General features: G+C 36.3%; 2 protein-coding genes across 3 annotated transcripts; both read left to right on the top strand.

Moving 5' to 3' along the window:
* Positions 1-1,085: 1,085 nt before the first annotated feature.
* Positions 1,086-2,567, top strand: LOC132301530 (uncharacterized). Its single transcript, XM_059798772.1, has 3 exons — positions 1,086-1,384; positions 1,438-1,952; positions 2,038-2,567. Exons 1-3 carry the CDS (start codon positions 1,086-1,088, stop codon positions 2,565-2,567), a joined length of 1,344 nt encoding a protein of 447 aa, XP_059654755.1.
* Positions 2,568-3,180: 613 nt separating this feature from the next.
* On the top strand, positions 3,181-7,849 carry LOC132300384 (elongation factor 2). 2 transcript variants are annotated; one of them, XM_059797419.1, is made up of 4 exons: positions 3,181-3,321; positions 4,541-4,596; positions 4,703-4,790; positions 5,023-7,849. In XM_059797419.1, exons 2-4 carry the CDS (start codon positions 4,594-4,596, stop codon positions 7,461-7,463), a joined length of 2,532 nt encoding a protein of 843 aa, XP_059653402.1. In that variant the 5' UTR covers positions 3,181-3,321; positions 4,541-4,593; the 3' UTR covers positions 7,464-7,849. The 2 variants fall into 2 exon arrangements, with proteins under 2 accessions (XP_059653402.1, XP_059653401.1); XM_059797418.1 differs by lacking the exons at positions 3,181-3,321; positions 4,541-4,596 and having other exon boundaries at positions 4,697-4,790.
* The last annotated feature ends 7,516 nt before the right edge of the window (positions 7,850-15,365 follow it).

The following is a 15,365-nucleotide window of genomic DNA, read 5'->3' as shown; positions in this document are numbered from 1 at the left end:
TATTTGTGTAAGAGTGAGTTGAAGTAAAATTTCAATAAAAGTTTCCTGCTGTTAGCTCTATAGGTGATAGGCAATTAGGAATGCCCTTTATTTTTGTTTGTTGAAGCACTACAAGATAGGAATTTTTCACCCTCAAGATGAAAAATTTGTTTTCGTTTTATAAACGGAAAGATGATAAATTAGAAATTGGGCAGCTTCTACAAGTACGAGTACCTGTCCTAAGACTACAAGCTCTAACGAGCAGCAACAAGAGCCTCCTTAAAAAATTCCAAGAGTTGAGCAAACAGAGGTTGATGATATGTCTTTTATACGAGATCCTGGCTTGCGTCTTCAAATATAGAAACATCTCGTTAATGAACGTGATGAGCTTCGATGAAATTATATCTTAAGGGGACCTTATCAACCAAATCTCCATGTGTTTCCTTCCACTTAAGATAGAAATCAATCTCGTCGATTTCAAACTAGTTGGTATAAAAAATTCACTTGGATTGTGTATTCTCCTGAGAAAAATAAAGCATATTGTTTGCCATGTTTTCTCTTTCAAACTAATCCACCATCTCGTCCTGCTTTTACTATCGAGGGGTTTAATAGTTATAAAAAAGGGTTAACGATGGACCTAGGTATGCTCTTTTGCAACATGTGGGAGGTCCTAATTCATTTCACTTGTGTGTTGTAAGAGCTTCAGATGCTTTAATGAATCCTTTGCAACATATTGACAGAGTGTTGAATGTATCATCTAGAGATATGGTGGAAAAGAATCGATTACGCCTTAAAACAACAATTGAAAGTGTTCGGTGGCTTGCATTCTAAACATGTGCATTTAGAGGTCACGATGAATCCATTGAATCTTTAAATCTTGGCAATTTTATTGAACTCATAAAGCATTCAGCAAAGTTAAATGACAAAGTTGCTGAAGTTGTCTTAGAGAATGCACCAAAAAATGCAAAGTACCTCTCGCCAATGGTTCAAAAAAAGGTTTTACATATTCTTGGCAATAGGGTGAGACGTAAGATTCGTGAAGAAGTTGGGGATGCAAAATTTGATATTTGGTTGATGAAGCACAAGATTTGTCTAATACAGAGCAAATGGCCATTGTATTGAGATTTGTTGATAAAAATGGTTTGCTTAAAGAACGATTTTTTGGAGTTGTAGGCGTTAAAGACACCACTACCTTAACTCTTAAAAAAGAAATATCAGATGTCCTTACTCTTTATGATCTCCAAATTGATGATATGCGAGGCCAATGGTATGATAGAGCGAGTAATATGCGTGGGGCGTGGAATGGATTACAAGCGTTGTTTCTTAAAGAATGTCCATATGCATATTATGTACACTGCTTTGCTCACCAACTACAACTAGCATTAGTTGCTGCATCCAAAGATGTGTAAAATATATGGCTATTCTTTTCAAAGTTGAATTTTATTGTAATCTTGTCAGTGCTTCTCCTAAGCGTCATAGCGAGTTACAATCAACTCAAGTGATTTTATTTGCTAATAAGTTGGCTACTGGTGAACTTGAGAATGGTAAAGGAGCTAATCAGATTAAGACTTTGCAACGAGCAAGTGCCACTCGATGGAGCTCTCATTTTGGTTCTATTAATAGCTTGATAGACTTATTTGGTCCATCTCGTGTAATTATTGAAAATCTTTCAAAGAATGGACCAACTAATTCTATAGGTGGGGATGCAAAAGGTGTTTATCTTCCAATGCTTTCATTTGAATTGGTTTTTATCTTGCATTTGTTGCCTGAGATGATGGAAATTACTGATATACTTTGTCAAGCATTGCAACGAAAAACTCAAGACATTATAAATGCTATGAACCTAGTTTCAAGTACAAATGCACTCCTTCAAAATTTGAGAGAAAATGGGTGGCATACTTTCTTTCAAAATGTGGAATCATTTTGTAAAGAACATAACATTGTAGTACTTGATATGAGTGCTTTGTTATATGGTAGGTACAAGTTGTTCTTGTCAACAAAATTATAGTATAACATTTAATCATCACTATCAAGTTGATATTTTCAATGCTGCTGTAGATTTTCAACTGATGGAGTTAAATCAGAGATTCTCTGAAAGTACAGTAGAACTCCTTATTCTTGGCACAGCTTTGGATCCTAAAGATGCTTATAAAACAATTAAAGTTGATGATATTTGCGATCTTGTAGGGAAATTTTATCCTAAGGATTTTCAAGATGAGATGCATGCTTTGAAAAGCCAGTTGGAGCATTATAAGATTGATATACTCTATCATCCGAGTTTTCAGAATTTGTTCACCATTTCTAATTTATGCAAAATGCTAGCTAAAACAAGAAAGAGAGAAACTTATTATCTGATTGATAAATTGATTGGTCTCATATTGACTCTTCCTGTTTCTACAACAACAACAGAACGAGCTTTTTCGGCAATGAGGCGTGTCAAAACTAAACTTCGCAACGAGATGGCTGATGAATTTCTTGCAGATTGCATGATTCTCAACATTGAAAGAGAACTTGCTGAAGATATTGATATAGATTCGGTAGTTAATGAATTTGACTCTTTTAAAGATCGGAGGGTTCATCTTCAGTAACTTGGGTTCATCTTACTTAAGAGAATGCTGCATATGATGTAGTTGATTTGATATATGAGAACATCACCGGTTTTTTTTTTTTTTTTTTTTAAATAAATATAACATATTTTTGTTATAAGAATTATTGTGCTCTTCAATTTTTTTTATCTTTAGCCCTGCCCACTTTGGAATCCTAGCTCCGCCCCTGCTAACTTAGGTATAAATTATTTAGCATATCTTTGAAAAAAATTGACAAAGTTTAATATTAATTACCACACTCACTACCATCACCATAAAAAAAGTATTCACATAATAGTGAAAAACTAATAGTCACACATAAATCTAACTCAATTCAACATATTATTTATACTCCCTTTGTTCCAAAAAAGATGTCATGTTATCGCTGCGTCGGTGACATCCTTTCTCACACTCTCTCCCCTTCTCTTTCACTTTTAGTTCACATATCTCTGAGTCTCACGGCGTGTTTGTTAACATTGTAGCTAAAATTCTTCCTAGAATATACTCAACTGCCTAAAAATATTTAAAAATAAAAATAAAAATAAAAAATAGCTTTAATTTTTTTCCAATATAAGACACGTGTGACACACATATTAGTTACGTGACATTACTGCACCAGATCGAACGGAGAGAAGTGAAGATGCAGTGTACCCTAGCGCTATGCTACGGCTTCAGAGAGACTTATAAATATTCGCTTAATCGCGTATCTCTGTGAGTTCCCTCAACAACCTCGTTGCCTCCTGATCCTCGCTCTTCGGTAAGGCGCCGCTCTCTCTCTCTCTCTAACCTTAATTTAAGGCCTATCTCTTTCTATATATGAATATATATTTGTTTCTCTCTCTGTAAATATATAGTTCTCTCTTGTTAATCCATGCTCTGATCATGTTGATCGAATGATTGTGATTATTTGTTAAGATATATCTATGCCATACAAGCGTTTCTCTCTCTATGAATCAAGTAAATGATCTTGATCTTGTATTCCATGTAATATCTGGCAAGTTTGGATCTTTTTTTTTTTTTTTTTTTTTTTTTTTTTTTTTTTCATAAATAGGAATGGTACATGTGTAGGTTTTATGTGTGTGTTTTGTATGTGTGTGTGAATCTTGTGATGGTGGTTTGACCTGCTTTTGTGATTTCTGGCGTAATCCGAGTCTGAGATCTTATACCTTCTCTTTCTTTTTGTTACCCTGTTAGTGTTAGGGCTTACTTTTTGAGTTTTGAGCTACATCCTCCTCAAAGGGTAAAAGTGTCCATTAGTGCATGTTATTATTATTTTAAAGCTTATTCTCTCATTTAAAAAAAAAAAAAAAAAAAAAAAAAATCTATCTTGAAATTTAGTTTTATTTCTTGTGTGGGATCTTACAATCCACCATCCAATCCTATATAAACAAATAATCAAATTCTAAGGTCTACATAAAATCTCTGATTAATAGCACTTATTTTTGGGAAATTTACGGCTTTTACTGTGATAGTTTGGAAATTTAATGTGCATCTGTTATTTTGTTGATTTTAATGCAAGAATTTGATGATTTATATATGCATGCTAATATGAATTTGGGCACTTAATGTTTTTACATCATGATTTTTTTATTATGATGATTTGTAAAGTATTATTCTGTATTTTTTTTCCCCTTTCTTGAATGTTTGTGTTTTACATCGCACTATTACTTCTGGATGATTAACACTTCATTCTGTTCTCTCCTAAATTATTTGAATCTTGTTGCCCTTATATTAAATTTAGAACAGAGTGTTTCCATATAGCTATGATTTTGATTCCTGAATTTGATGTGCAACATTCAATGAACGGGGAGGGAACTCTTTATTTTTCAGTATATAAACTTCTTCTTTTACTTCAGTATCATTGTTCTTGTTTGTATGTCAAATCACAAGAGGTCTTTGTTAAATTGTACTTATTTTTATGGCCACATTCCTTTATCAATTAAAACCTGATTGTATTTAGTCTTGTTAAATTACAGGTGTTTTTGGAGGATCTCTAATTCAAGTACTCTTTTGTTAAAAGCAACTCAAAATGGTAAGTTGTTTGCTTTCTGTTCTTTCTGATTTTTTTTTTTTTTTTAATTTCATCTTGCTGGAAGTTGGAAATATATCTGATGGCGAAACCGTTTTATCACATGCAGGTGAAGTTCACAGCAGATGAGCTTCGTAGGATTATGGACTACAAACATAACATTCGTAATATGTCTGTTATTGCTCATGTGGATCATGGTATGAAATTCATCTCCACCTAAGCTGCGGTTATAGTTATTTAATTAACTTTTTTTTTGGGAAGTGCTATATAGTAAATGCTGAAGTCGTTTTTAGACATTTTAATGACTTTAGTTTTATAGTCGTTGGAACTTTTTACTTGTTCATCATGGTCTTGACTCAACATTTGAATTAAGGCCGTCATTGAGATTGTTCCTACGTGTTCTTATATTTTTACTCTTACCCCTGACAGGGAAGTCCACACTTACTGATTCTCTTGTGGCGGCCGCTGGTATCATTGCTCAAGAAGTTGCCGGTGATGTCCGGATGACGGATACCCGCGCGGATGAAGCTGAGCGTGGTATCACCATCAAGTCTACCGGTATCTCTCTATACTATCAAATGACTGATGAGTCTTTGAAGAGCTACAAGGGAGAGCGAAATGGGAATGAGTACCTTATCAATCTTATAGATTCCCCCGGGCATGTTGACTTCTCATCCGAGGTCACAGCTGCTCTCCGCATTACTGATGGTGCTCTCGTGGTGGTCGATTGTGTTGAGGGTGTGTGCGTCCAAACAGAAACTGTCCTCCGCCAGGCCCTGGGAGAAAGGATCCGACCAGTCTTGACTGTTAACAAGATGGACAGGTGCTTCCTTGAGCTTCAGGTCGATGGAGAGGAGGCTTATCAAACATTCCAAAGGGTTATCGAGAATGCAAATGTCATCATGGCTACATATGAGGATCCTCTCCTTGGTGATGTTATGGTCTACCCTGAGAAGGGAACAGTTGCTTTCTCTGCAGGGTTGCATGGGTGGGCGTTTACTCTTACCAACTTTGCAAAGATGTATGCTTCTAAGTTTGGAGTTGATGAATCTAAGATGATGGAACGGCTGTGGGGTGAGAACTTTTTTGACCCTGCTACTAAGAAATGGACCAGCAAGAATACCGGTTCTGCTACATGCAAGCGTGGTTTCGTTCAGTTCTGCTATGAACCCATTAAACAGATCATTAACACATGCATGAATGATCAGAAAGATAAGCTGTGGCCTATGTTGTCAAAACTTGGTGTCACCATGAAGAGTGAAGAGAAGGATTTGATGGGGAAGGCATTGATGAAGCGTGTCATGCAGACCTGGCTTCCAGCAAGCAGTGCCCTACTGGAAATGATGATCTTTCACCTCCCATCTCCTTCCACTGCTCAAAGATATCGTGTTGAGAACTTGTATGAGGGACCTCTTGATGATCAGTATGCCAATGCGATAAGGAACTGTGATCCTGAGGGACCTCTTATGCTCTACGTGTCCAAGATGATTCCAGCATCCGACAAGGGTAGGTTTTTTGCTTTCGGTCGTGTGTTTGCTGGTAAGGTTTCAACTGGTTTGAAAGTTAGAATCATGGGTCCTAACTTTGTCCCTGGGGAGAAAAAGGATTTGTACGTTAAGAGTATTCAGAGAACTGTTATTTGGATGGGGAAGAAGCAGGAAACTGTTGAAGATGTACCTTGTGGGAATACGGTTGCCTTGGTTGGTTTGGATCAGTACATCACCAAGAATGCGACCCTGACAAATGAGAAAGAAGTCGATGCCCATCCAATCCGAGCAATGAAGTTCTCTGTCTCACCTGTTGTTCGTGTGGCCGTACAGTGCAAGGTTGCATCTGACCTTCCTAAGCTTGTTGAGGGTCTGAAACGTCTGGCCAAATCTGATCCTATGGTGGTGTGTACCATTGAAGAGTCTGGGGAGCACATCATTGCCGGTGCTGGAGAACTTCACCTTGAGATCTGCTTGAAGGACTTGCAGGATGACTTCATGGGTGGTGCTGAAATTGTAAAATCTGATCCCGTTGTCTCCTTCCGTGAGACTGTTCTTGAGAAGTCGTGCCGGACTGTGATGAGCAAGTCTCCCAACAAGCACAACCGTTTGTACATGGAAGCTAGACCTTTGGAGGAAGGGCTTCCAGAGGCAATTGATGATGGGCGTATTGGCCCAAGGGATGACCCAAAGGTCCGCTCAAAAGTCTTGTCAGAGGAGTTTGGTTGGGACAAAGATCTTGCGAAGAAAATCTGGTGTTTTGGCCCTGAAACCACTGGCCCCAATATGGTGGTTGATATGTGTAAGGGAGTTCAATACCTGAATGAAATCAGGGATTCTGTTGTTGCTGGGTTCCAGTGGGCATCGAAAGAAGGTGCGTTGGCTGAAGAGAACATGAGGGGAATCTGCTTTGAAGTTTGTGATGTGGTTCTCCATGCGGATGCTATTCACAGAGGTGGTGGCCAGGTCATTCCAACTGCTAGGAGGGTTATATATGCTTCCCAGATCACAGCCAAGCCCCGTCTTCTGGAGCCCGTATATCTGGTGGAAATTCAAGCACCTGAGCAAGCCCTCGGTGGAATTTACAGCGTTCTAAATCAGAAACGTGGGCATGTGTTCGAGGAAATGCAGAGGCCGGGTACCCCTCTGTACAACATCAAGGCTTACCTTCCAGTTATTGAGTCGTTCGGATTTTCAAGCACATTGAGAGCCGCAACATCAGGGCAGGCTTTCCCGCAGGCCGTGTTTGATCACTGGGACATGATGTCGTCTGATCCATTGGAGTCTGGTTCGCAGGCAGCCACTCTGGTTTCAGAGATTCGGAAGAGGAAAGGTTTGAAGGAGCAGATGACGCCACTGTCTGAGTTTGAGGACAAGCTGTAGGCGACTATTAGTGCATGATCAACATGGTGCGAAACTAAGATCAAGATTGTAAAGGCGGCTGGATGGTACAATTTTATTTCTTTCGACTCTGTCATTTTTGCAGTGTGTTATTCCATGGAGTAGTAGTAGTAGTAGTAGTTTGTGTGTACTTGGGAGTTCGAGTCTTTCTGTTGTGTGTGGTTTTACAAGGAACTATTGCTTAGTAGTTAGTTTTTCTCTTTGAGTAGGTGGATTACTTTCCAAATATTGAATGCTTTTATATAGCACCTTCAAGATTTTATTTACAACTTTTCTAGTCAATGAAATGCCATTGTTTCAGGGTGTCTGGGCATAACAATTTATTGTTATTATTATTATTATTATTATTTTTAGTTTTTTGAGGGTAAGTTTTTGTTTTTTGTTTTCAGTTGCATTATATCATTATTTGGAACTTTTATACCCTATAATAGTTCGTTTCAACTCTGGCAGATCGGCAAGTATGGAAATTACCATTGTCGTGAGAATTATAGAAATGTTATTTTTACTATTTTATTATTTTTCAATATACCCTAATAGTTAATGGCATTAAAAGAGCCATTTAAAAAAAAAAAAAAAAAATTACCGAACATATTTTCTCATTTTTGTTTTCAAAATTCAACAACATATGTACTTTCCCAAAAGTTAATTGCTTTTGACAGAAATGACAACACATTTTTTTAAAACTTGATATTTTTGCGAAACGCGCCCTGAGCCGAGTCCTCATTCGTAGAAAATTTGCAGTTTTGGCTTTTATTCTTTTGCTCCGTTTAGGTTTTAAAAAAAAGAGACTCACAGGGGAACTAATAGATATGAAACAGAGGAAAAATCAAGGAAATGGCATTTTATTGGATGGGATTTAGGTTACTTTCGTCATTTCATTAATCTTTAAATAAAGTGGAGTGCTTACCCAATTTTTTGGAGCCTACGATAAATTTTACAAAATGGAATCAAAAAAGAGTAAATTTTACTTACTTCCCTTTAAATTTGTTAATATGTCACATAGATTCTTTTATATTTTATAATTTCACTTATCTCCCCTTGAATTATTTTATCATTTTGCCCATGATGTTTGCTGTCATTTCAATCAAACTGGGATACTATTAAGTAACTTGCTTAATGCTTTCAAATCTTTCCTACACACTGTTCAAAAGTTCAAATCACACAAACATCGCTTTGATTCCTAAGGTTAATTGCCCTACTCAAATTTCTTAATTTGGACTATGCAATGTACTTGCAAAATCTTCTCAAATATCTTAGCAAATCGACTCAAATCTTGTTTGAACAACATTATCAACCCCAATCAAAGCGCGTGTGTTCCTAGTCGATCAATCCATGATAACATCAATTCCCATTGACTGCCATTCAATCCCAGAAACAGGAAAAAAGGGAAAAAACTGAACGTCTTGCTCTTAAGCTCAACACGGCTAAAAGCTTTCGATCGAGTTGAATGGCATTTCATTGAACAGATGCTACAGCGCCTGGGATTTGACGATAGATGGACATCTTTCACTATGGAATGCATATCCAGAGTCTCGTATTCAATTGTTATAAATGGGGAACCAGGTTGTTTGACCAGACTGTGCAGAGGCTTTTGTCAGCTGGATACACGACACGCCAACACGAATTGCCACTCCTATCAAATTCACTAAAACATTTTTTGAACAACGTTATCAGCCCCAAGCAAAGCGCGGTGTGTTCCTAGTCAATCAATCCATGATAACATCTATTGCCCATGAACTGCCATTCAATCTCAGAAACAGGAAAAAAGGACAAAAAGAAAAACTGAACATATTGCTCTTAAGCTCGACATGGCTAAAGCTTTCGATCGAGTTGAATGGCATTTCATTGAACATATGCTACAGCGCCTGGGATTTGACGATAGATGGACTTCTCTCACGATGGAATGCATATCCAGAGTCTCGTATTCAATTGTAATAAACGGGGAAGCACGTTGTTTGATCAGACCGTCCTCATTTGTACTGAAGAATTATCATCTCTCGTCAACCACGCTGCTCATTCGAAGCTTATTAATGAGGGTGAAACTTTACAAATTTTGCTCTCCAATCACTCATCTACTCTTCGCCAATGATGCCCTGTTGTTTTGCAACTTGGACTCCACTGAAGCTTCAAAATTGAAATTTCTATTAAGGAAAAATGAGTTACTTTCAGTGCAGCTAGTGAATTTCAACAAAAAGCGAGAGCATACCTCAGTTCAAATGTCAAGACAGAATCAGGATCCCAACTACACAATCTTCTGGCATCAACGAGCAGGGTTGGAGTAACAAGTAGTTGAGTCTCCCAGGGGTTCTCGAAAGATCAAAATTGGTTTCATTTAAATTCTCAGTGGAGCGAGTCAGCTCCAAGATCCAATGTCTTAAAGGCTCTTTACTTTCTAAAGCTGGTAGAGAAACACTCATCAAATCAGTTTTGACTTCTCTCCCAAACTTTTCAATGTCTTCCTTCAAGATTCCTATTAATATGTGTGATACCTTGCACCAAAAGATGATTAATTTTTTTGTGTTTCGGGAAAGAGAAGGATACCACTGCAAAATGGCTCAGCTGGGATGCTTTATGGCTTCATAAAAAAGCTGGGGGTCTTGGTTTTAAAGATGTTCAATCACGTAGCTATTTTGACCCTGATTTCTGGAATTTAATCCATCTCAATGCAAATCCAGAGCTTCATGGGTTTGGAGAGGCATTCATGCTGCTAAAGTGATTATCAACAAAGGATGGAAATGGTCTGTAGCCAACGGCCTCAAGATCAACTATGTGGCCCGACTTGTGGTTGCGAGTAATTTATAGATATAGAATATAAGGATTAAGGAAACAATTTAGGATAAAAAAATATGAAACATATATAGAATTCTATGGAGAATGAGAAAATTCAGAGGGGCACTTTCATATTTTCATTAAAAAACATATATATTATTATAAAATATATATAGAATATAAGTGAGGGAGAAAATCCATGGGGAACGTGCTATTTCTGGTCCTTAATTGGCTCCGTACTGTGCAATCAAGATAGTCTCTGTCGTGGTTCTCCCTTACTCGCCTTAGGGGAGCATTCCCCTCATAAAACAGGTCTATTAAAGAGATTCAAATCTTATTTTACAAATTCCACTTCGCAAGACAGGAGGTGTTGATAGAGTCATTTAGGGAACGAGTTCCAGTGGTTCATTTAAACATTAGTAATGAGAGTTTCAGTGAATATAATCTTTCTCTTTTCTTTTCTTTTTTTAAAAGTAATCAATAAATATCATCTAATCTCATTACAAACAAAACACAGTAACCTCCATGTTATTGAAAGCAAAAGAAAAACAAGGAAGCACAAGTTCAGATTTTTTTTTTTTTTTTTTTTTTTTTTTTCCCCTAAAAAAAAAACCTAGTAAAAAGTATCCAAACCAAAGCTGAGTTTTTCTTCAAACATCCATTCACTTAAACACAACTAGTAATGAGAGTTTCAGTGAATTTCATCTTTCTCTTTTCTTTTTAAAAAAGTAGTCAATGAATGTCATCTCATCTCATCTCATTACAAACACAACACAGTGAGTTCCATGTCATTGAAAGCAAAAGAAAAACAAGGAAGCACAAGTTTAGACTAATACATAATTGTGAGATGTAGTACCATAGAGTTTACATATATACCAAAAGCTCCATAACCAAAAAAAAAAATAATAATAATAATAAATAATAATAAAAATAATTAGACATAATTGGAAGTTCTACTAATTGTCCGAAAATATTACCAACTTAAAAGACATTGTCAAAAGTCAGTATAACCGAAACCATTATCAACGTCAAGAATCGTTGGACATCAGTTTCCTTTAGGAGTGTCTTGCGAAGCATATGTGGGCAACCAAAAAATTAATTGTGTCATTCTATTAGGATGGTCATGCTTAGTCAGAAAAATGAAAGCCCTAACAATTTCATGCCCCTTTATTCCAATTTCCGCCAACTCCTTAAAGATTTCTAATCTTCATATTTTCCCTTTTGTTTGCACTTCTCATAAAGATTGTTGAATATTTTATGAAGATCATTTCCTTCTTTGCAGCCATACCTTTCACTATTTCAACCATTTCATTATCTCCATCAACAGTTGAATAATTTCTTTTTCTTTTTCCTTTTGAAGAAATGGAATGGGAAGGTGCACTTGAAGATGTTTCAAGAGAAATTAGATTCATACTTTCAAACTCATGATCCATAAAACCCATATTATCCAAACTTGCTTCATTCCGTGACACCATGTGATTAATACCATTAACGGTCTCCATCGGATTATCATTAAGACTTGACTCACATTCATTACTCTTCTCTTTTCTTTTTGCTGCCCAATAATTAATCCTCTCCTTAGCAGTTGCTGCATTAGTCCCAGTTGCCCTATCCTACAAATAAATCCAACAACTTATCATAGTTGGAAATTGGAGTAATCTTCCATTTCTCAGTTGCTAGATTTGACTATTGCCGAAACATAAAAAAATGCATTATCATTATTTCAAGCTGAAACAAAAGCATAAAGAATGTATCTGTTAAAAGTAAAAATAAATAAATAAATAATCTCAATTAAAAAACTAACCTCAATTAAAGAAGCCAAACTTCAGGTTTAACATTTCACATTTTTGTTGCTTCACTCCAAGCAAACCCACTCAAACCAGTTTTGAATAAGTCAAAACACTCATTAAATATTTTCTTGATTGTTTTCAATCGATTCTTCACTTTATCTTTGTTGATATCGATACCTAGTATTTCTTTCAATTCTTCAACAATCTCACGATAAGCTTTTGTTGTGAATGTGTCATCAATCATATTCCCCTTGACAAATTGATTATGCAATACATCTATAAATATATCATCCATTTGTGCAGTCCAAACACATTTATCCCTCTTCGACCCACCATTTATATTTGATTGATTACTCATTCTTACATTTACATAATAACAAGTACAATACAAATAAATGAACAAAAAGATAAATCATTCAGTTAAAGGTAGACAAAAATTGTATGCAAGGTAGGAGCTTATAACAAGCTATAATGCATTCTACATCTTCAAATCAAGCACTTTTAACATAAAAGAAGTTAAAGAAAAATAAAACAAAAGCAAATAAGTTTTAAGTTATTTGAACCAAATAAACATTTAAAGTATCATACATGATTAGGTACACAGTCATGCCACATATGGGAAGCTATTGAATCTCTCAATTATTCCCCCCAAACTATGATCTTCAATTCTCTCCATTGGACCACGTTCTTCATTTCGAGTTTCATTTAAGAGCTCCTGGTCTACTTTATTAATAAGGCTTTCATCTGGATCCATGCCCATTAAATAGTTGTGTATGATGTAACAAGTTAAAATGATATCAACTTGAGTTTTAACATCATATGTTGGTTCAGTAGTGCTTCCTATGATAGGAAATCGTTTCTTCAGCACACCAAAAATTCTCTCAATAAAATTGCGTAGTTGTTGACAATAAAATTTCATGGACTTCTATTTTAGCAAATTGACCCATCAAATATAGGTCTCATGTTTAATTAAATTATTTAATTGGCCCAAACTTGGTCTACTTAAATTATTTAATTAGCCTAACCCAAATGATTAAACAAAAAGATAATTATTCTTAAATAAAATATATTTGGAATAATTATTTTACGGATAATTATCACAATATAACTGGCCCGACCCAGTAATGATTTTGTCCTTATTAGGAAATGGCACGTATCATCATCCTATTAATCCAAGAAGCCTATAAATAGAGGCATGGAGGAAGGAGGAAGGGGGTCAAAAAATTAAGAGACTCAGAAATCCAGAGGGCCAAAAATCCAGAGGGTACATAAATTGAGAATTCTAGAAATCTAGAATTCCAAAGGGAGGGTTTAGAATTCCAAAATACAGAAGTTTTGCCGACATTCATCCCCAACATTGAATCCTTGAAGAAGAAAAGTAACAAGCACAACCAAAGTCGTGCCGTTCTTCCACAAATTCAATAAATTCTCTGAAGACGAATAACAACAAGTACATCCAATCCAAAGTCGTGTCATCCTTCTTCAAATTCAACAAAGAACAATAAGCACATTAAAATCGTGCCGTTCTTTCTCCGTAATTCAACAAGTTTGACAAATCACCACACAACACTGTTCGAGATCAAGCTTCATCAGCCCTTGATCAGAAATCATCGGCGATCTTCTTCAACTACAAATACTTGAAGAAGATTGTCAATAACCCGATTCAAGATCAAGCTCCAACAATCCTTGAATCTAACCAGCAAATGAGATCTAATTAAAGGATATTTTCTTTATTTTGTAAAGAATACCTTAGAGGATTGTACTCAATTTTCATAAATTAATAAAATTCTATTTGCTTTATATTTTGTTCTTTATTTGCAGACTACGAAATTTGTGTGTACAAATTTTTGGCATGCTCGATAGGACATTCTCTGCCTCTCATCTCTTTCTCATATATCAAATCTTCAACAAATTCATCGTTAGATTTTATGACTTCCAACAAGATTCAGACGAAAATCAAGAATACCACCAAGGACATCGCGGTCGTGACGGACAATATCAATACCACCACAAAAGGTGGTAAGAAGGTTGCAACTTTGTCAAATGGGTCAAACACCTCTGCAATTTCAATGATGTGGAGTATGGTCAAATCATCCATTCCTGTCAAAAGACAGCATGATGCGATGAGTGTCGATTTTGCTAAATCAGTCAAAGTAATAACTTAAATTCGTACCACATTCACCTCGCTGAGGGCAAGGAAGAAGGTTCCTACAACCTCAATGGTTGCTCCAGTCACAAGTTTAAGTTCAAGGTTGGTCCACCAAAGGCCAAAGATTTTTTTGACTCCGTCACAATGCCAATTATGATGACGAGTACTAAGTACGAAGAGCAATTGACGAGAATGGGCCGTGCAATTGAAAGATTACAAGACACTCTTAAGGAGTAAGATTTGAAAATTGCCACACTGACATAAAAGTTAAAATTGCGTGACGACAATGCTGAGTTAAGCAAAGGACGAATTCCTTATTCTAATTCCATGCCAGAGACCACTCCAATTGACGATAAAAATGACGTGTCCGCTAATCCAATAATTGAAGCTACCTTCGTCACTTCATTTTCTATCTAACAACTTCAAGACATGATAGTGAATTGCATAAGAGAACAATATAGTGACGTTCTTCAAAGTGCTTGCATGTACTCAAAGCTTTACACAGAAAGAATTGATATTTTAAAAATGCTGGTTGGGTATCAACCTCTAAAGCTTCAAAAGTTTGACAGAAAAGGCAATCCCAAACAACATGTCGCACACTCTGTAGAAACTTACGGCAATGCTGGTACAAACGGAGATCTCCTTGTTAAGCAATTCGTTCATTCCCTCAAAGGGAATGCATTTAATTGGTACACAGGCCTCAAAGCTAGAGGTATTGACAGCTAGGAGCAGGTGGAACAAGAATTTCTCAACCGTTTCTATAGCACTCGTCGTACTGTAAGCATGCTGGAGCTTGTAAACACAAAACAGATGAAGGGTGAACCTATAGTTAACTACATCAACCGTTGGCGAGTTCTAAGTTTTGACTGTAAGGATAGTTTGTCTGAAATTTCTACAGTTGAAACATGTATGCAAGGCATGTGCTGAGAGCTTCTTTACATCCTACAAGGGATTAAACTTCGCACATTTGAAGAGCTTGTTACTTGAGCCCAGGATATGGAGCTTAGCATGGAAAATCATGGTGCTAAAGAAAATATTTCTGATATATCCGACAACCTTCAAGAAGATAAGGGAAGTGAGTCCGGAGAAGAAGGCAATATACTTCCTAACTCGGATGAGTAAATAACTTCATCTTTCATTATAAGCATTATCTCAAAAAACTTGCATCAAGGAATG

Source organism: Cornus florida, unplaced genomic scaffold (genome assembly GCF_030987335.1).
Source record: "Cornus florida cultivar Cherokee Brave unplaced genomic scaffold, ASM3098733v1 CherokeeBrave_3.0.0_Hap2_Chr03, whole genome shotgun sequence".
In the NCBI taxonomy this organism is placed as follows: Eukaryota; Viridiplantae; Streptophyta; class Magnoliopsida; order Cornales; family Cornaceae; genus Cornus; species Cornus florida.
This window is presented reverse-complemented; position numbering and strand designations above follow the sequence as displayed.

Excerpts from the sequence above, each read along its gene's own strand:
- LOC132301530 (XM_059798772.1), top strand. The coding sequence starts at position 1,086 with ATGGCCATTGTATTGAGATTTGTTGATAAAAATGGTTTGCTTAAAGAA. Across the intron at positions 1,385-1,437 it reads GTTGCTGCATCCAAAGATGT|TGCTTCTCCTAAGCGTCATA; the intron begins GTAAAATATATG and ends TAATCTTGTCAG. Across the intron at positions 1,953-2,037 it reads TATGAGTGCTTTGTTATATG|ATTTTCAACTGATGGAGTTA; the intron begins GTAGGTACAAGT and ends ATGCTGCTGTAG.
- LOC132300384 (XM_059797418.1), top strand. The coding sequence starts at position 4,697 with ATGCAGGTGAAGTTCACAGCAGATGAGCTTCGTAGGATTATGGACTAC. Across the intron at positions 4,791-5,022 it reads TATTGCTCATGTGGATCATG|GGAAGTCCACACTTACTGAT; the intron begins GTATGAAATTCA and ends TACCCCTGACAG.